General features: G+C 46.1%; 1 protein-coding gene across 1 annotated transcript in view; it reads right to left on the bottom strand.

Moving 5' to 3' along the window:
• LOC144604515 (cadherin-4-like) overlaps window positions 1-22,333 on the bottom strand; it is a 503,837-nt gene that overhangs the window by 152,854 nt on the left and 328,650 nt on the right. Inside the window, 2 exon segments of the mRNA XM_078419021.1 lie at window positions 4,917-5,090; window positions 7,307-7,539. Coding sequence (XP_078275147.1) covers window positions 4,917-5,090; window positions 7,307-7,539 — 407 coding nt within the window.

The raw sequence follows: 22,333 nt of genomic DNA, 5'->3' as shown, positions 1-22,333 counted from the left end.
GCAACGTTTAAGAAACATTAAGACAGGATAGGTTTAGAGGGGTATGGGCCAAATGCAGACAGGTGGGACTAATGTAATGGGACATGTTGGTCGGTGTGGGCAAATTTGGCCGAAGGTCTGTTTGTACTCAGTACAACTAAGGGATTGGACACATTAGAGGCAGGAAACATGTTCCCAATGTTGGGAGAGTCCAGAACCAGGGGCCACAGTTTAAGAACAAGGGGTAGGCCATTTAGAACGGAGATGAGGAAAAACTATTTCAGTCAGAGAGTTGTAAATCTGTGGAATTCTCTGCCTCAGAAGGCAGTGGAGGCCAATTCTCTGGATGCTTTCAAGAGAGAGCTAGATAGAGCTCTTAAAGATAGCGGAGTCAGGGGGTAGGGGAGAAGGCAGGAACGGGGTACTGATTGAGAATGATCAGCCATGATCACATTGAATGGCAGTGCTGGCTCAAAGGGCCGAATGGTGTACTCCTGTACCTATTGTCTATTGACTCTATAATTCAATGACTCAGTTGGCCGAAGGGCCTGTTTCCATGCTGTATCTCTAAACTCTAAGTTAAACTTCTGAATAATTCAATGGATTGTAATATCCACCCGACTGTGATAGTATTAAATAAAATAAGGTCGTTTAGGACCACGAGAAGTCCTAGTACAAGTCGGTACTGGATTGCGGAGTCATTGGGAATGCAGGATGGACTACACTGACTTGAGTTTATCTGGTGTGCTTTTTCATCAGCCGCAGTTTCAGTACATTTGGAAAATCTTTGCCATAACATAATCTATAACGCAACAAACCCTGCTCCAACACGAGTCAATCAAATTCCCTTTTGAGTTCTTCAGCTGGGGAACAAATGACAAAAGGTTTCTTGCAGGTTTCTCAAGAGTGGTGGAATTAAATGAGAAGAGGCTGTGCAGTTCATTGAGCACGAGATTCCCAGGAGACCGTGCCTCACATGCACTGTTATTACGGGGACTGAATGAAGTAACTCCACTAGTCAATGAAGAAACTACTCTTGTCTATTTAATCTTTTGATTGATATGAGTAGTGATAGATAACCAGATGAATCGTGCAGCAATCTTATAAGTTAATCAAGTCCAATCCTCAACGTCTGCATTCCACAGGCAATTTCCATTAGACGCCCAAAAAATAAAGATCATCAAAAAATATCTCTTCTGTGTGTTCCGTTGAATTATCTGACCGAAAACAGGAAGAACGGTTTTCAGATTTTGTTTTGAAGGGAATAGAATAAGTGACATGTGGGGATACTTGATTGGTGAGGTTGTCAGGGGTTACGGGGAGAAGGCAGGAGAATGGGTTTGATAGGGAAAGGTAGATCAGCCGTGACTGAATGGCGGAGTGGACTCGATGGGCCGAATGGCCTAGTTCTGCTCCTGTGACTTGCGAACTTATGAAAACCAAAATCGCCTTGGTTTCTGATCAGAACACCTTGATACCAAAATGAAACTGCACCAATGATTGTATAAACTCCTCACATCCCTGCAATAGTCTGTTCGAACTTCTACCATCGGGCAGACGCTACAAGGCCTTCTACGCCCGCAACTCCAGACTCAGGAACAGCTTCACCCCCAGGGCCATAGCTGCCAGCCAGATGGTCACATCGCACATCAAACCGCTGGAAAGAGCTCTTAAGGATAGTGGAGTCAGGGGGTATGGGGAGAAGGCAGGAACGGGGTACTGATTGAGAATGATCAGCCATGATCACATTGAATGGCGGTGCTGGCTCGAAGGGCCGAATGGCCTCCTCCTGCACCTATTAACTATTGTCTATTGACCTACTTGAACTTTATACTGTTTTAAAACTGTTTCTAATTTTATTTCACGGGGTTGTATAAATTTATACTGATTAGCTAATTAATTTATTGCATCGTATGGAAGGCGTATTCCCAATCTCGTTGTACCCCTGTACAATGACAATAAAGATATATTGTATTGTATTGTATTGTATTGTATTGTAGGATAGTGTTAGTGCGGACCTGGTGAGCCGAAGTGTCTGCTTTTGCGCTGCATCTCCAAACTTAACTAAACTCTTCATATTTTCACCATTTCTCTCAATTACTCCGCTAGTTTACCGGGCTTTCATTCTCTCATTTAATCCAAAGAGGAAGCAAGCATCCTCCGCAGGTCACCCATGAAAGGTCCAATGGAAAGACCGTCTCTGAAGCTTCGAGGCAGTGAAACCAGACCCGAAAGGTTAACCTGTCATTCCACTCCAAGAGTCAATCGATTTGCTGTACATTTCTAGTTTTATTTGTGGAAGGCAGTGGCTTCATACAGAACGGGCTGCCAGAGGAGGTAGTTGAGGTCGGCCCTATAACAACATTTAAAGGACATTTGGACAGGTGCATGAAGAGACTTTAGAGATTCAGTACGGAAACAGGCCCACCGAGTCCGCGCCGTACAGCGATCACCCGTACACTAGTGCTATCCAACACACGAGGGACAATTTACAATTTTATCGAAGGCAATTAACCTACAAACCTGTGCGCCTTTGGAGTGTGGGAGGAAACCGGAGCACCCGGAGAAAATCCACGCGGGCACAGGAGAACGTACAGGCAGCACCCGTAGTCGGGATCGAACTCGGGTCTCTGGTGCCGTAAGTCAGCAACTCTACCGCTGCGCCGCCGTGCCACCCTAACGACACCCTAACAATATGATGAATCTCACCAGGACTGGTAGAAATATGGAAAAACATAGAAAAATAGGTACAGGAGTAGGCCATTCGGTCCTTCGAGCCAGCACCGCCATTCAATATGATCATAGCTGTTCCTGCTTTTTCCGCATATCCCTTGATTTCTTTAGCCCTCAGAGCTAAATCTAACTCGCTCTTGAAAACATCCAGTGAATTGGCCTCCACTGCCTTCTGTGGCAGAGAATTCCACAGACTCACAACTCTCTGGGGCAAAAAGGTTTCTCCTCGTCTCAGTCCTAAATGGCCTGCCCTGTACATTGAGAATTCATGCAAGCCTGGGTAGATACAAAATGCTGGAGTAACTCAGCGGGACAGGCAGCATCTCTGGAGAGAAGGAATGGGCAACGTTTCGGGTCGAGAACCTTCTTCAGCCGGGGGGGCATCAACTGTCTCAACTTTTTCACTCCCCTTACTTACTCTAACCTCTCAACCTTTTACCTCTTGCAAGCCTGGGACTTGCTTCAAATTGAATGGCCCAATGCCAGTGGGGCCGGTTTGGAATCACAGGCCGCAGCCAACAACATTCAGCTCAATGACAAGTGAATTATCCAACGTTACGTCTTTCAACTGGGCTCTTTCACAGCACTGAAGGAGGCAGGCACTTGTGAAACAATAATATTTCTCAAGGGTAGGAAGAATTGTCCACATTAAATGGGAGCGGTGAAACAGTTCCAGTGAGAAACAAAAAAACCAAACCAGAAGCTCGGCTCAAAATATGTGTGCACAAAGTCTCGAATTTCTCATCCCTGGCACCCAGAGATAAAGGCGAGCATTTATTTCAAGAGGGCTAGAATACAAAAACAGGGATGTGATGCTGAGGCTCTAAGGCGCTGGTTATTGTGAGTTGAATATTGTGAGCAATTGTGGGCACAATATCTGAGGAAGGATGTGCTGGCTCTGGAGAGGGTCCAGGGGAAGTTTACAAGAATGATCCCAGGAACGAGTGGGTTCACATACGATGAGCGTTTGTCGGCACTGGGCCTGTACTCGCTGGAGTTTAGAAGAATGAGGAAGGGACCTCATTGAAACTTACCAAATAGTGAAAAGGATGCTTCCACTAGTGGGAGAGTCGGGGACTAGAGCTCATAGCCTATGAATTAAAGGACGTTCCTTTAGGAAGGAGATGAGGAGAAATTTCTTTAGCCAGATGGTGGTGAATCTGTGGAATTATTTGCCACAGCCTTCAGTGGCAAATAACTCCACAGATTCACCACCCTCTGACTAAAGAAATATATATGCATATACAGTATGTGCATACATAATGTCTATGCACACATACACACACGTATATACATATAGTATAAGAAAATAACTGCAGATGCTGGTACAAATCGATTTATTCACAAAATGCTGGAGTAACTCAGCAGGTCAGGCAGCATCTCGGGAGAGAAGGAATGGGTGACGTTTCGGGTCGAGACCCCTCCTCAGACTGAGGAGGGGTCTCGACCCGAAACGTCACCTATTCCTTCTCTCCCGAGATGCTGCCTGACCTGCTGAGTTACTCCAGCATTTTGTATATACATATATATGTGTGTGTATGTATATATATGTGTATATGTAGGATACATACACGCATATATATATGTGTGTATATGTATATATATACGTATATGTATATATATACACATACACACGTGTATATATGTGTGTGTATATATATATATATATATACACACACAAACACACACACACACACACACACATATATATATATATGCACATACATATATATATATATATATATGCACATACATACACAAATAACAAAGAAACACAAATAGGATTTACATACCACAATTATAATATATATAAATATATAAACAGCAAAGAACCACAAGTAAGTACAAGTATTTAGTGTGGATTTACCTTCTTGAAACTTATGGTTAACACTGACTGATTAGTTGCAGCAAAGACTAACACCGAACTTGCTAACTGAATTCACTGGGTCACTGGCAGATGAGAGAATTATTTGCCCAAAACAAATATCATGATAATGCACAGATGACACTAAACAAATTATACAAATAGGTCACCACAGACCAAATGCGAAGTCCTTCACTCCACATCCATTTGCTTACAGCACTCTTTACATTTAGCGTTGCAGTTTTGTGTGGGGAACATGGTGGCTTTCCAATGGCAGTGTACGGTGCGTGGATCAGACGGTGCACAACACAAACAGCTTCACTCCTCTGACGCTACTTACCCGGACCAGCTGGATGGGGAAGGGCCCTCTGGAATTTTCCGGAACATTGATCGGAGGGATGACCCAATCCCTCTTCTGTCGCCTCAGGCCACTGGAGGTCTGTCGTTGTCGCCATAGGAACAGTGTATCCTCTGACTGCTGTGGAGACTCCATCAGCACATCCTGCTCCTCATCCTGTGCATGAAATGAAATGGAAAACTCCTCAACTTTCAGGAATCAATTGTTAACATGGCCCCAAAGATCTGCCTAACGCGATTAAATTGCGCACGTGAAAACTAATCAAAAATATTCCACGCAACCGCTTGATGCAATTTATCAGCCCCCGTCCTATTTAACTGGCACATAGGGATGAGATTATTCCTCACAAATCAACTTGACTATTGGAACAATTACATTTCCACAATAACTACCATTGATTTGACAATTGATCGCTGCTAAAAGACCACAACCGTTTCCAACAACTTGTCGAGTGCGTACATGTCATAAATTTAATATTTACATATATTGTGTTAGCAATGCCATATTAATTCACTAAAATGTAAACTGAGCACCCGGTTTGATCCTGACTACGGGTGCTGTCTATACGGAGTTTGTACGTTCTTCCGGTGACCGCGTGGGTTTCCCCCGGGTGCACACGTTTCCTCCCACACTCCAAAGACGCACAGGTTTGCGGGTCAGTTGGCTTTGGTAAAGACTGTAAATTGTCCCGAGCGTGTCGGATGGTGCTAGTGGACGGGGGTCGCTGGTCGGCGCGGACTCGACGGGCCGAAGGGACCGTTTCCACGCTGTATCTCTAAAAGTGTAAAGTCTAAAGCTTGAAGAACAGCACCTAATTTTCCATCTCAGCGCTGACCATCACCGCCAACACTATCCCCGTACACTAACACAATCCTACACACTAGGGACAAATTACAAATGACAGGAATCAAATTAACCTGCAAACCTGCACGTCTTTGGAGTGTGGGAGGAAAGCGGAGCTCCTGGAGAAAACCCACGCGGGTCAAGGGGAGAACGTACAAACCTTGTACAGACAGCGCCCGCAGACAGGATCGAACCCGTGTCACTGGAGCTGTGGGGCAGCAACTCTACCGCTAACCCCCGTGTCCCCCTAGGTATTCTCTTAGCCCTATCCATTCCCCCATCACCTTCTCTGCAACCTAAATCAACAGGTTTCCTCACTTTTCCAGTTCTGACGAAGGGTCTTCATTGTGAAATGGTAAATCCTACTTTCCACAGATGTTTCCTGGCCTGTGAGAAGCATCTGACATGTTCTGCTTTCATTTCAGATTTCCTGCATGTATATCGTTTCAATTTTCAAAAAAGTATTCCTACATTTGCCCTTTTAAAATGACAGTCTGGTATGATTGCAAAACCACTCAATGAAGCATGGTCAAGCTCTCAATAGGTAACACCGATGAAAAGGACTGTAAAATGTATAAAAGCAAAGAATGTTTAAATCATTTGTACATGGAACAGATTTGTTTTTAACATTCGTTTGGATGAAAATCTGAATCCAATTTGTGCAATGCAGTTTTTTTTTTCAAGAATTTTCTTTCACAGAAGGGACCCAATCAATATGTATGTCAAACTATTGGTTATTATAGCGCATGTTAGAGACAGATAAAGAAGGCTGGAACACCAGAATTCTTTCTTGCCCAAGGTTGCCTGGTTCAGAGATAGTGGATCTAAAGGCAGATTTTTAAAAAAATAACTGAATTCTTTTGGTGATTTGATCAAAAATTGATATGTGCTTTAGTCGGCACAGTCTTTGTAAAAATTATGCAATCATTTAAATATAGGGCCATCGAGCCAAACAGCATGGAAACAGGCCCTTCGGCCTAACTCGCCCACACCGTCCAGCTACACTAGTCCCACCTGCCTGCGTTTGGCCCATATCCCTCCAAATCTATCCTATCCATGTGCCTGTCTGAATGTTTCTTAAATGTTGTGACAGTCCCAGGCTCAACCACCAGCTCCGGCAGCTCGTTCCATTCACCCGCCACCCTTGGTGTGAAAAGGTTACCCTTTTTCACCCAGAGAGTTGTGAATTTGTGGAATTCTCTGCCACAGAGGGCAGTGGAGGCCAATTCACTGGATGAATTTAAAAGAGAGTTAGATAGAGCTCTCGGGGCTAGTGGAATCAAGGGATACGTGGAGAAGGCAGGCACGGGTTACTGATTGTGGACGATCAGTCGTGATCACAATGAATGGCAGTGCTGGCTCGAAGGGCCAAATGGCCTCCTCCTGCACCTATTGTCTATGTATGTTACCCCTCGGGTTCCTCAGATCCGGCGGGACGAAGGGCCTGTTTCCGCGCTGTATTTCTAAAGTCCAAAAGTAAAGTCGCGTCAGGCTGTTTGAGAAGTCTTTGGAGTGGACAGTCCAAATACCTTGTCGGGGCTGTGAATTGAGCTTTCTTCCCCTGCTTTTACGTGTAGTTTGACCACCGTTTCCCATTCCTCCTGAGTCTTGACGTTGCGTGCAGTCACGACGAACTTCACTTGGTTGGTGGGGACTTGCAACGAGTGGGCGGCGTACAGGATGCCACTGTCCTCCACCTTGAAGTCAGGGTCATTGCTCCGGTACCGAATGTCTCGATTACTGGCGCAATCATCAAATTCCACTAGACGCGGGAACAAGGGGAGAGAAAAGGAGTCACAGATAATGTGATGTGCAGTGAATGGCAGCCAGCAGAGAAAGGCAATCAAACACAACGAGGAGACATTTAATTTCAAGCAGTAAATTTTCGATTTTAAAATACCTATCGAGGAAATGATCTAACAGCCTTTAACCGAGACGTGTTTGACCTTTCGGGAAGACTGCTGTATTTTATCTCCTTCCCTTGAGAACTCAGACGAGAAGCATCTCTTATTTTTTTTTAAACACATTCACAACAGGGCCATCAATTCACGGAAATAGCCTTCATCTTCGCTCCGTCTGCAATGAATGCTGAAGACGTTTGCCAGACCTCAGTCCACTTTATCTTCACACATTTTTGCTGAGAGCGTGTGAGCTACATAAACAAAGCTTCGGGCTCGGAGAAGAAAAGCCGTTTCCATCTACTGTTCAAACAGTTCCATCAGCAGAGATGAATGAAGGAGACAAAAGGATGCATGACTATCCGGAAAATAATTAAACACGTCTTGTCAAATACACTTAGGAGGGATTGTGTGTAAAAAAAACTCACCTCTAATCAGGTGTTTTCAATGTAAAATGACAACTAATTTAGAGGAGCTTTTATCGCTAATAGACTTTCTTTTTGGATTAACCCTGCACACAGTTAATTATAATACTGAAAGATGAGAATCTCAAATATGGTCCCATCTCCACTGCGGCTTAATTTTACCAACTTCCTGCTGATCAAATGGAAGCAGCCACTGGAAATAATGGAAAGAGATAAGACATGACACTCTGAGTGATACAACAAAGTGACCATGAATTACCGTTGTTAGATTGCGGGACTATTATTTTCTGTGGCACAAGTGAATTGAGGAGACAGTCATCATTTATATGCAGAGCGTACAGTGTCCACCACGCTGGCATAGAAATGAACTGAAGCTTGCATTTCAACTTCAAGTAACCCTTGCTTTCCCTCTCCCTCCATCCCTCCCCCTTCCCAGTTCTCCGACCAGTCTGACTGGTCTGAGTCTGAAGAAGGGTCTCAACGTTCCCGAAACGTCACCCATTCCTTCTCGGCAGGGATGCTGCCTGTCCCGCTGAGTTACTCCAGCACTTTGTGCCTATTTCCGGTTTAAACCAGCATCTGTAGTTCCTTGTCTGATGTCTGAAGAAGGGTCTCGACCCGAAACGTTGCCAATTCCTTCTCTCCAGAGATGCTGCCTGTCCTGCTGAATTGCTCCAGCTTTTTGTGTCTATCTGCAGTTTCTTCCTACACAGTCTAACTGTTCCCCTGATTACATTTCATCTCTCCATGCTTTGTTGTCACCTTCTCCTAATGAACAATGATCTATTCTACAATTTCCTTGAGCTTCATCCCTTTTGATCTTATGCACTTCCTTATCTCTGAAACTCCCTCTCTTCTGACGCTCAGTCTGAAGAAGGGTCTCGATGCACCCGAAACGTCACCCATTCCTTCTCTCCAGAGATGCTGCCGGTCCCGCTGAGTTACTCCAGCATTTTGTGTCTATCTTAAATTTATGCATCCAGCTTGACAATACAGACATTTCAAGATCTCATTTTGATAATTCATATCACCCACGGGGCAACATTTTAGCAATGTTGCCCAGATAACACCGAAGCACTGGTGTATCTCATTAAAGATTATCTCTTCTCTTTGATCCGTAAGCAACACCAAGTTTTCTTTCGAGCGGATTTTTACTATTTCTCTACTATTTACTATTCCCTGCACTATCTTTGCAATTATTTGGTCCCCTATTTCATTTTCCCCATTTCCAAATTTGCACATTCTGTCACGGTGACGCAGCGGTACAGTTGCTGCCTTACTGCGGCAGAGTCCCGGGTTCGATCCTGACCACGAGTGCTGTCTGTACGGAGTTTGTATGTTCTCCCCATGACCTGCGTGGATTTTTCTCCGGGTGCTCCGGTTTCCTCCCACACTCCAAGGACGTGCAAATTTGTAGATGAATTGGCGTCGGCAAGATTGTAACTTGTCCTTGGTGTGTAGGACATTGCAAGTGTGTGGGGTGATCGCTGTTCAGCACGAACTCGTTGGACCAAAATGCCTGTTTCCACTTTCTCTCTCTCTAAAGTAAAGACTAAAGATTTGACCATTTCTCTGCTCTGCTGTGCACCAAAAAAACAGGCCACGCCGACCAAACTGCCTACAATCACTGCACTCTTTTAAACCTCTACTCCAACAGCCGATCCCTTTATCCAGTGTCTGTACACCGTGGACGGCTCGATTGTAATCATGTATAGTCTTTCCGATGACTGGTGTGCACGTAACAAAAAGCTTTTCACTGTGCCTCGGTCGGTACACGTGACACTAAACTGAGCTAAGCTCAGCTAAGCTGAGCTAAACTAACCAAGCTAGGCCCACTTGCCTCTTCCTGCTCCACATCTCTCCCAACCTTTCCCATCCAAATATCTGTCCAAGTGTCTTTTAGTTGTATCTGCCTCTCCCACTTCTAACAGTTTGTTGTCGGAAATAAATACTGCCATCTGTGGGAAAAGGTTGCCCCTCAGGACCCTATTAAATCGTTACCCCTCTCACGTTGAACCAAAGATAATGGAGCAGAGCAAGATAGACCACTCGACCCTAAAAACTGTAGTATGTCATGGCGCCATTTTAGTAGGCAGAAACTTGCAGAAACATTTAAAAAGAAAAATAACAAAAATCTGTGAATTGATAGATGAGATATATTCTGCATTTTAATGGTATCATCACACATACTGTTCCCCCAAAACACTGAGAGGCAGAGCGAACGGCGGGTTTTGCCTACTAAAATGGCGGACGTCACGCTCCTTTGCGTACTACACCAGCATAGGCGATTTCGATGGAGTAGTTCATCTTGCTCCTCTAGTATCTTTGCTTTGAACCGTAAGTAGTCTAGTTTTAGACTTCTCTAAACTGGGAAAAAGACTGTGGCTGAATCACCTTATCTATGTCCCTCATGATTTTATACATCTTTGTACGGTCACGTCGATGCTCCAGGGAAAATACTCCTCGCTTTCCCAGCTTCCAGTTACATCTCAAGCCCTCCAGTCCTGGTTCAATCCCCATCAATCTTTTCTGCACTCCTTCCAGCTATTGACATCTTTCCAACAGAAGATTGGCCAGATTTGAACAGATTACTCCAAATGTGGCCTTACCAATGTCTCGTGTAGCGAGCGGTAAGCTGACGTCCCTACTCCTGTGACTCTCAGTCTGAGGAAGGGTCTCCAGCCGAAATGTCACCCATTCCTTCTCTCCAGAGATGCTGCCTAACCCGCTGAGTTACTCCAGCTTTTTGAGTCCATCTTCGTATCTGCAGCATCTTCGGTTTAAACCAGGAATCTGCAGTTCCTTCTTACACATCCTGCGTTCAATAGCCTGACTGGTGAATGCAAGCTTTCTCTATTTTCTGAAGTTCTGGAATAACTAGCCCAGATCATGATTGTGACTGTGTTGCCTTTTCTCGAGACCTTGGGCTACAGATTCAGCGTGGAAACAGCCTTTCAGCCCACCGTCCACGTGGACCAGTGACCACCCAGTACACTAGCACAGTCCCCCACAGTAGAGACAACTTACAATGAAGAGAAAAAGCCAATTCACCTACACGCCCGCACATCTTTGGAATGTGGGAGGAAACCGGAGGACCCGCACGCGGTCACAGGGAGAAGGTACAAACTCCGTACAGACAGCACCTGTGGTCAGGATCAAACCTGGGTCTCTGGCGCGGTAAGGCAGCAACTCTACCGCTGCACCACCATGTCACCAAATCTAGTTTCACAATTCACCCGGCCTCAGCATCTATGATCTGCGCGATTGTGCCATCCTCTGATACAATCTCCTCAATCGTATCTCTACATGTGCAATATTCGTTGTGCAATCCACTTCAACTTGATGAGCCATCTGACTACACCTTGGACACTTCCAAATCCTTGAAATGAAATCGGGTCGTGTACATTCCTAATGATGCTACTGTTCCCTGGGGAAAGCTACATTTCATAGCAGTTCATTTTCTTTTCAATTCTCTACCTGTATTTTACTTGATTGGCCTTTTCTTCTCTGTTCACTCAGATGCTCCCAAGGGCTCTGTTAACTTTCCTATCTCTAGTTTGTCTTCACATCAGTGACCTCATCCACTCATTACCCATTACCATCAAATCTTTCTGCTGAAAGTTGACCATCTCCAATTACCTGCTGACTGATTCACACCTTGGTCTCCTGTGTGTCTTTTATTACAGAAATGAAAAAGTGGTTTCATTCAATTACCCCTTTTTTCCCCAAAAACTAATCTACTCTGGCACGTCTGACTTACAAATACCGTGTCTGACCTTTAACAGCCCCACCCTCAACTTGTTTAGTTTGGAGATACAGTGTGTAGCTCTATCCTACACACTGGGGACAATTTACAGAGGCCAATTAACCCACACACCTGCACGTCTTTGGAATGTGAGAGGAAACTGGAGCACCTGGAGAAAGCTCACGTAGTCACAGGGAGAACGTATAATCTCCGCACAGACACCGCCCGTAGTCAGGATCGAACCCGGGTCTCTGGCGCTGTGAGGCAGCAGCTCTACCGCTGTGCCACTATCCCGCCAGAACAAGGGGCCACAGTTTAAGAATAAGGGGTAGGCCATTTAGAACTGAGATGAGGAAGAACTTTTTCAGTCAGAGAGTTGTGAATCTGTGGAATTCTCTGCCTCAGAAGGCAGTGGAGGCCAATTCTCTGAATGCATTCAAGAGAGAGCTAGATAGAGCTCTTAAGGATAGCGGAGTCATGGGGTATGGGGAGAAGGCAGGAACGGGGTACTGATTGAGAAAGATCAGCCATGATCACATTGAATGGCGGTGCTGGCTCGAAGGGCCGAATGACCTCCTCCTGCACCTATTGTCTATTGAAAATAAAAGTTCCACAAATTTTTCATTGGCATGTGTAGGAAGGAACCGCAGGGGCCGGTTTACACCAAAGATAGACGCAAAATGCTGGAGTAGCTCAGCAAGACAGGCAGCATCCTTGGATGGAAGGAATGGGAGGCGTTTCGGATCTATCCGGAGATGCTGCCTGTCCCACTGAGTTACTCCAGCATTTTGTGTCTATTCTCAATGCCACACCTAAATCCAAGATGCTTGGCTTCTTTTTCCATGCCATTGCAATGATCTCCCCCCACTCATCATTCCCCTGCAAAGCCCAAATCTTCAAGCCTTCAATAATGTTGTCTTGTGCTTCCGACGGGGAAGTTTGTCACCTGCATGCTCCCTCTCTCTGTGTAACCTTTCTGCCTGTCTCTGGTGACTGATACATGGTCAACGTGGTTGAAACAATTCCTTGGCAATTCACCTTAGCTCCAAGCGCACAAAGTTTCCCCACTTTATAATCAGACTACGTTGAAGATTAAATGAAGTATATCACCTCTAACTCTGGGCAGCACGGTTGCGCAGCGGTAGAGTTGCTGCCTTACAGCACCGGAGACCCGGGTTCAATCCTGACTACGGGTGCTGTCTGTACGGAGTTTGTACTTTCTCCCCATGACCTGCGTGGGTTCCAACCGGGAGCTACGGTTTCCTCCCACACTCTAAAGCCGTACAGGTTTATAGGTTAATTGGCTTGGTAAAATTGTAAAGCTCAGTTGTCCCATGTGTGTGTAGGACAGTGTTAGTGTACGGGGATCGCTGGTCGGCATGGACTCGCTGGACCGAAGGGCCTCTTTTTGCGCTGTATCTCTAAACTAAACTAAACTAACCCTCACTTATTCTGTATGCAACGGCACACACAGAATATAATCCTCCAACATTTCCGCCACCTCCAACGGGATCCCACTACAGGCCACATATTCCCATCTCCACCCCTTTCTGTGTTCCACAGAGACCGTTCCCTCCGCAACTCCCTGGACAACCCGTCCTTTCCCACCCAAACCACACCCTCCCCAGGTGCATTCCCCTGCAACCGCAGGAGATGCAACACCTGTCCCTTTACCTCCCCCCTCGACTCCATCCAAGGACCCAAACAGTCTTTCCAGGTGAGACAGAGGTTCACTTGCACCTCCTCCAACCTCATCTATTGTATCTTCTGTTCCAAGTGTCAACATCTTTACATCGGTGAGACCAAGCGCAGGTTCGGCGATCGTTTCGTTAAACACCTCAGCTCAGTCCATCTTAACCTACCTGATCTCCCGGTTGCTCAGCACTTCAACTCCCCCTCCCACTCTCAATCTGACTTTTCTGTCCTGGGTCTCCTCCATTGTCAGAGTGCGGCCCAGCGCAAAATGGAGGAACAGCACCTCATATTTCACTTGGGTAGCTTACACCCCAGCGGTATGAACATTGACTTCTCTAACTTCAAATAGCCCTTACTTTCCCTCTCTCTCCATCCCCTCCCCCTTCGCAGTTTTCCCACCAGTCTTACTGTCTCCGACTACATTCTATCTCTGTCCCGCCCACTCCACTGACATCGGTCTGAAGAAGAGTCTCGACCCGAAACGTCACCCATTCCTTCTCCCCAGAGATGCTGCCTGTCCCTCTGAGTTATTTTGCCTCCCCAACTTGCTCCACCAGCAGAAACAAGCTAATGGACGAAGCCAAATTATGCTCAGTAAAAAGTGTGTCCTAAATTATATATACACCTTATATTCAAAACTGCAATAATCAACTGACTTTAGATGAATCAAATCTCAAAGTCTTCACGCTTTTGTTGTGTCAACTGACCATTAATGCTGAAAATGTAGTTTCTAAACATTATTCTCTTTCCAGTCACCCTAAACCAGCGATCACCCTTCCAAACACAATTACACTTTCAAACTCAAGAAATAAATTCTACAGCAATAAAGTCACGCGTATCAATTAAATCGACCAATTTAATGCTTCAAATTATGCCCCTTTCACATGTTTATCTTTCATGACAGCATTTTATAATTTGATGGTCTCTAATTGGTATTATTTTTATTGTGCATCTGAATAAGACCAGGTAAACTCACAGTGCAAGAGCTGAACCATTTAGACATGGTCTATACCTCCGTGACTCTCAGTCTGAAGAAGGGTCTCGGCCCGAAACGTCATCTATTCCTTTTCTCCAGAGATACCCCTGACCCGCTGAGTTACTCCAGCTTGCTGTGCCTCTTTTCAGTGTAAACCAGCATCTGCAGTTCCTTCTTACACACTTATATTGGTGAGCACGCAACAAAAGCTTTTCACAGTACCTCAGTACACGTGACAATGAACTAAACCAAACTTTGTGCATGTGTAGGAAGGAACTGCAGATGCTGGTTTACAGTGAGGATAGTCACAAAATGCTGGAGTAACTCAGCGGGACAGGCAGCATCTCTGGAGAAAAGGAATGGGTGACTTTTTGGGCCGAGACCCTTCATCAGACGTCCGAAGAAGTCTGAAGAAGGGTCTCGACCCAAAACGTCACCTATTCCTTCGATCCAGAGATGCTGCCTGTCCTGTTGAGTTACTCCAGCATTTTGTGTCTACAAACTTTATACATGTTCACGTTAGATAACAATAGGAATCGAGTCATAGTGATGCAGTGTGGAAACAGGCCCTTCGGCCCAAATCGCCCACACCAGCTAACATGTCCCAGCTAGATTAGTCCCACTTGCCTGCGCTTGTTCAATATCCCTCCAAACCTGTCCTATCCATGTACCTGTCTAACTGTTTCTTAAACGATGGGATAGTCCCAGCCTCAACTACCTCCTCTGGCAGCTTGGTCCATAAACCCACCACCCTTTGTGTGAAACAGTTATCCCTCGGATTCCTATTAAATCTATTCCCCTTCACCTTAAACCTATGTCCTCGATTCCCCTACTCTGGGCAAGAGACTATGTGCATCTACCCTCTCATGATTTTGTCCACCTCTGTAAGATCCCCCCTCATCCTCCTGCGCTCCATGGAATAGAGACCCAGCCTACTCAACCTCTCCCGAATGCTCACACCCTCTCGTCTTGGCAACATCCTCGTAAATCTTTTCTGAACCCTTTCAAGCTTGAAACATCTTTACTTTCACATAGCGCCCAGAACTGAACACAATATTCTAAATGCGGTCTCATCAACATCTCTTATACAACTGCAACATGACCTCCCAACTTCTATACTTAATACTCTGACTGATGATGGCCAAAGTGCCAAAAGCCTTTTTGACCACCCTATCTACCTGCGACTCGACCTTCAAGGAACCATGCACCTGTACTCCTAGATCCCTGAGTAGTGTTGAAGGCTCTACATCACTACCCAGGGGCCTACCATTTACTGTGTCGGTCCTGCCCTTGTTCGACGTCCCAAAATGCAACACCTCACACTTCTCTGTATTAAATTCGATCAACCATTCCTCTGCCCACCTGGCCAATCGATCCAGATCATGCTGCAATCTTTCACAACCATCTTCACTGTCTGCAAAACCACTATCTTTTGTATCATCAGCAAACTTGCTAATCTTGCCCTGTATGTTCTCATCCCAATCAGTGATGTAGATGACAAACAGTAACCGAAACAGTACCAAACCCTGAGGCACACCACTGGTCACTTTGTTATTAAATCAACACGTAGCTGGAAATTAATGAAAACTAACAACGATCATCTTTTCAATAATCTAAGATACAATTATTTATTACAGATTCTGGTCATGAACACAATTATTACTTTACTGTAGGTTTCACAGCCAGAGTTTGTCGTTTCATGATATCAAGACTGGGGTAAAAACAGAGGGATTGATGCATTTTCTAAGTGTCAATTGGATTTATTATTTTTACGTTCTGCTCCTTCTCTCACTCCCTGTCTCCTAATGTTTCCATTTACTTCTAACCTTCAAGTTTCCAATTTGCTGGCATTCCTCTCCTCTTGAACAAAGTTAATCTTTTCTCTGTCCCTGATTTCCTCGTATCCTCCGCACGTCAGCAAGATCTGTCAATGTTTCTACTCATTTGTTCATCCACTCACTCACCTATTTCTCATCGTCCTTAATCTCGGCCAGTATCTCCAATCATTAAAAGACAGTGTGAGCGCTGGAGTAACTCAACGGGTCAGGCAGCATCTCCTTCACTCACCCACTGAATTACTCCAGCTCTTTGTGTCTTTTATTGCAAGCCAGCATCTGCAGTTTCTCGTGTGTCTGATCATTGTTTCCCCTCGCTTGTTTTCCTTCAGAACTCCAAGCAACAGTTAGTTTCGAGATACAGCGTGGAAACAGTGGCCTTTGGTCCCACCGAGTCCGTGCCGACCAGCGATCGCCCTGTACAATAACACTATCCTACACACTGGGGACAATTTCCAATTTTTTAAAAACCAAAGCCAATGAACCTACATACCTGTACGTCTTTGGAGTGTGGGAGGAAACCGGAGCACCCGGAGAAAACCCACCTGGGTCTCCGGCGCTGCATTCGCTGTAAGGCAGCAACTCTACCGCTGAGCCACCGTGCCGCCCATAGAGTGCGATAAACAATGCCCATATGTCTGAAAGCAATTCTATTGCAAAAGTGGCCCTATTACCATTGTACTTGGCATGACCATGGCAGCCCTGCAGCACAGCGGTAGAGTTGCTGCCTTCCTGGGCCGGAGACCCGGGTTCGATCCTGACTACGGGTGCTGTCCACACGGAGTTTGTACGTCTGTACGGAGTTTGTACGTTCTCCCCGTGACCTGCGTGGGTTTTCTCCGAGATCTTCGGTTGCCTCCCACACTCCAAAGACGTACAGGTATGTAGGTTAATTGGCTGGGCAAATGTAAAAATTGTCCCTAGTGGGTGTAGGATAGTGTTAGCGTGCGGGGATCGCTGGGCGGCGCGGACCCGGTGGGCCGAAGGGCCTGTTTCTGCGCTGTATCTCTAAATCTAAAAAATCTATGCCAAAGAAAATGTAACAAGCTGTATTTTGTCCACTGCTGGCATCACTGGTGTGGCTGTATTCAGTGTGTGGCCCTCCCCTCCCAACCCCATACTCTCCCACCCACCAAGATTCAACCAAACTGCAGTGTTCCTGCTGTGACTGTTCCTTCACGTAGAGTGGTGAAATGATGGCAATGAGGCCCTGTTCCTGAATACTTACGCACGGAGAAAGAGGCTAAATAATAACAAATACAATTATCTTCCAATGACAAAAGATTAAAAATGACTAATAAAAATACACTTAAAAATAGAAATTAATTAAACGGAGATTTAAAACATTTAAAAAAGCAGGTTGTGTCTGATGAATTGAACAACATTGCTCATGCCCACTGTGCCTTGTATTTGTGCTCTGGACCTGGAGCCAATGCTTGCACCATTGAGAGTTTAGTTTAGTTTCGTTTAGTTCAGAGATACAGCACGGAAACAGGCCCTTCGGCCCACCGAGTCCGCACCGCCCAGCGATCCACGCACACTTACGCTATCCCACACACACTTGGGACAATTTACATTTATACCAAGCCAATTAACCTACAAACGTAACAGTGTCTGTCCCACAGTTGATTACCAGTTTCCACATGGTCATGTGCAGGTGTGAACAGACCACCACTCCGTACAAGTTTCTTACAGCACAATTTTGCAAACTGAGTAACACCATCCAGCCCAGCTGTAAATGACAGCACAATGTGTCCCAATCTCTTGGGGCGGCACGGTGGCACGGCGGTAGAGTTGCTGCCTTTCAGCTCCAGAGACCCGGGTTCGATCCTGACTACAGGTGCTGTCTGTACGGAGTTTGCACGTTTGCCCTGTGACTTTGTCGGTTTTCTAGAGGTGCTCCGGTCTCCTCCCACATTCCAAAGACCTGCAGGTTTGTAGGTTAATTGGCTTCTGTAAATTGTCCCTGGTGTGTAGGATGAAACTAGTGCTCATAAGTTCTCAGAGCAGAATTAGGCCATTCAGCCCATCAAGCCTACTCCACCTTTCAATCATGGCTGACCTATCTTTCCCTCTCACCCCATCCCCCTGACACCCGTACTAGTCAAGAATCTGCCAATCTCCGCCTTAAAAATATCCATTGACGGCCTCCACAGCCATCTATGGCAATGAATTCCACAGATTCATCACCCTCTGAAAGAAATTCCTCCTCATCTCCTTTCTAAAGGTACGTTCATTTATTCTGAGGCTGTGGCCTCTGGTCCTAGAGACTCTCCAACTAGTGGAAGAGTCTCCACATTCACTCTACAAAGGCCTTTATCCTATTCACTCGTGTTCGGGGATCGCCGATCCGCCTGGACTTGGTGGGCCGAAGAGCCTGATTCAACACTGCATCTGGGGTTGCCAACTGTCCCGCATTAGCCGGGACATCCCGTAATTTGGGCTAAATTGGTTTTGCCCCGTACGGGACCGCCCTTGTCCCGTATTGGTAGGGTTGCCAATTTCCTCACTCCCAAAGAAGGGACAAAGGGCGACGTCACCGCCCCGCGCCCCCACGTGACCTCACCCAGCATTGGTGGAGCGGGAGCACGTGGCCGCTGGCTGGGTGAGGTCACGTGGGGCGCGGGGCGGTGACGTCGCCCTTTGTCCCTTCTTTGGAAGTGAGGAAGTTGGCAACCCGAGCTGCATCTCTAAACTCAAACTAGACTCCCGCATTGGCAATGTAGTCGGGGCAGCATCACAATGGTGACTGGTCAGCATTTCCCGCCATTTCTAAAATCAGTAACAATACAAACTCTAGCCAGGATCAAATAAATACTGGGAAACGCAACGACAAACGATGTCGGTTCCAACTCTTCAAACCTAAGCAGATTTGTTTATTCTACTGTATAGTTGCTATTTCACCATGCCAGAATATTAATTGGTTGTCTTTACCACTTTATCTTTCCAACAACAATCGACGCACATCAAAGTAATATGTTACGTGCGAAGCGTATTGCGATATTTCTGGCCAGTGTCATAATCCTCTGTCTCCTTTGAAGTGGCCTCTTTCTAGCTGGGGTATAAAGCGGGGTTTAAACTTCATGCAACATTAGCCAGAGGGTGTGGATGCTCATATTGAGATTTTCTGCCCATTACTAACTTTGCTCTTCAGGAGGAAGGAGATGGCGCCTTGGAGATCTTAAGCAAAGGGCGGCACGGTGGCACAGCGGTAGAGTTGCTGCCTTACAGCGAATGCAGCGCCGGAGACTCAGGTTCGATCCTGACTACGGGCACCGTCTGTATGGAGTTTGTACGTTCTCCCCGTGACCTGCGTGGGTTTTCTCCGAGATCTTCGGTTTCCTCCCACACTCCAAAGACGTACAGGTATGTAGGTTAATTGGCTGGGCAAATGTAAAAAATTGTCCCTAGTGTGTGTAGGAAAGTGTTAATGTGCGGGGATCGCTGGGCGGCGCGGACCTGGTGGGCTGAAAGGGCTGTTTCCGCGCTGTATCTCTAAAATCTAAAAATCAAAGGTTTCCAAGATGTTGAAAGAATGGGTTGACTGGGCTTGCATTCACTGGAATTTAGAAGGATGAGAGGGGATCTTATGGAAACATATCAGCATTCTTAAAGGATTGGACAAGATAGATGCAGGAAAAATGATCCCAATGTTGGGGGAGTCCAGAACCAGGGGGGTCACAGTTTAAAAATAAGGGGTAGGCCATTTAGGATAGAGATGAGGAAAAACCTTTTTACCTAGAGAGTCATGAATCTGTGGAATTCTCTGCCACAGAAGGCAGTGGAGGCCAATTCACTGGATGTTTTCAAGAGATAGTTTATATTTAGCTAAAGGAATCAAGGGATAAGGAGAAAAAGCAGGAACAAGGTACAAATTTTAGATGACCAGCCATGATCACATTGAATGGCGGGGCTGGCTCGAAGGGCCGAATGGCCCACTCTTGCACCTATTTTTCTCTGTTTCTATCCTAAAGCCAGCAGTGGGAAAGCAGCCATTTCAAAGTCTATATGGTAGATGACTTTGTGTTTAGTTTACTGAAGTACACTGAGAAAGCTTTTGTTGCGTGCTAACCAGTCAGCGGAAAGCCAATGCAGGATTACAATCGAGCCATTCACTGTGTACAGATACATGATAAAGGGAAATAATGTTTGGTGCAAGATAAAGTCCAGTAAAGTCCGATCAAAGATAGTCTGAGAGTCTCCAATGAGGTAGATAGTAGCTCAGGACTGCTCTCGCGTTGTTGGTAGGATTGTTCGGTTGTTAATTACAGCTGGGAAGTAACAGTCCCTGAATCTCGAGGTGTGCGTTTTGACACTTCTATACCTTTTGCCCGATGGGAGTGGGGAGAAGTGGGAGTGTCCGGGGTGCGACTCGTCCTTGATTATTCTGCTGGCCTTGCCGAGGCTGTGGAAGGTGTAAATGGAGTCAATGGAAGGGAGGTTGCTTTGCGTGATGGTCTGGGCAGCATCCACAATTCTCGGCAATGGAGATGGAGCACAATTTACAAGTGTGTGGGAAGGAACTGCAGATGCTAGTTTAAACGGAAGATAGACACAAAAAGTTGGAGTAACTCAGCGCGACACGCTGCATCTCTAGACCTGAGATGTCACCCATTCCTTCTCTCCAGAGATGCTGCGTGTCCCGCTGAGTTATTCCAGCATTTTGTGCCTATCTACAATTTACAAGTGGGAGTGTTCTCCTAGGATTTTGGCCCTTGCTCCTCCCTTTGCGGGTTGGCGCGATGCTTCGAAGCAGCTGAGGCAGGTTGCTGCAGAGCCTCTGGGAAGTAGTTTACACTCCACTCATTTTAGTTTACTGTTGGGAACTAGTGAATGCTGAACAAGGTGGATGTGGCAACAATCGAGCAGGGAGGTCGTACTGAAACTTGGGTGTTGCCACAGTTGCAGCCAGCAAATAGTGAAAGGCCTGGATAGAGTGGATGTGGAAAGGATGTTTCCATTGATGGGAGAGTCCATGACCTGGGGCCGTGGCCTTAGAATAAACGGATGTACCTTTCGAAAGGAGATGAGAAGGATTTTGTTTAGCCAGACGGTGGTGAATCTGTGGAACTCATTGCCACAGACGGCTGTGGAGGCCAAGTCAACAGATCTTTGATTAGTGAGGGTGTCAGGGGTGATGGGGAGAATGGGGTTGAGAGGGAAAGATAGATCAGCCATGATGGAATGGCGGAGTCGACTTGATGGGTCGAATAGCCTTATTCTGCTCCCAGAACTTATGAACAAAGCAAGCAGAGATTATGCCATCACACCCTTCATATATCAAGTGTCAATGGTCTTGGGAGTGAGGGACAAATCAATTATCACGGCAAAACCAGCCTTTGACTTGTCCTGAAACCATAACGTTGATTTAATGTCTGAAGAAGGATCTCGACCCGAAACGTCACCCATTCCCTCACTCCTGAGATGCTGCCTGTCCCGCTGAGTTACTCCGGCATTTTGTGTCTACGTTGATATAACCGGTCTAATTCAACTCTTGGTCAGTGGTAACGTCACAAAGTTGATTCGTTGACACTAATGCCATCAACTGAAATAGCTAAGACTACCTTCACTTTCAGATGGACATGTCAATCCATTGACATGTGTCATCCATTTAGCCGGACCAACAGAGGTCAGGGCATTGTGGTGTGGTGGGGGGGGGGGATGGGGGCTGAGATACCAGCTCGCAAAGTCAGCCTCAGAAGTCGACTAAGGGAACGGATTTGCTGGCTTCGGCCAGGCCAGAGTTCCAGAGGCCCGGCCACAGAGGGCAGATTCGACCCGCCGATCGACCGCGGAAGTCTCGATGAGGTCGAGATCGGCCGCCTCACGCCACATTTTCGGGGGGACTTCCAGGGGGATTTCAAGTGCGTAGATTTGCAGTTTCGTCCGGACCACCGGTTGCTAGAAAATCGACGGTGGACCTGTGTTCATATTCTCTAATTACCCTGCACATTTTAACTTCGAAAAAAACTGGAGGATTGA

Source organism: Rhinoraja longicauda, chromosome 22 (genome assembly GCF_053455715.1).
Source record: "Rhinoraja longicauda isolate Sanriku21f chromosome 22, sRhiLon1.1, whole genome shotgun sequence".
Classification (NCBI taxonomy): Eukaryota; Metazoa; Chordata; class Chondrichthyes; order Rajiformes; family Arhynchobatidae; genus Rhinoraja; species Rhinoraja longicauda.
This window is presented reverse-complemented; position numbering and strand designations above follow the sequence as displayed.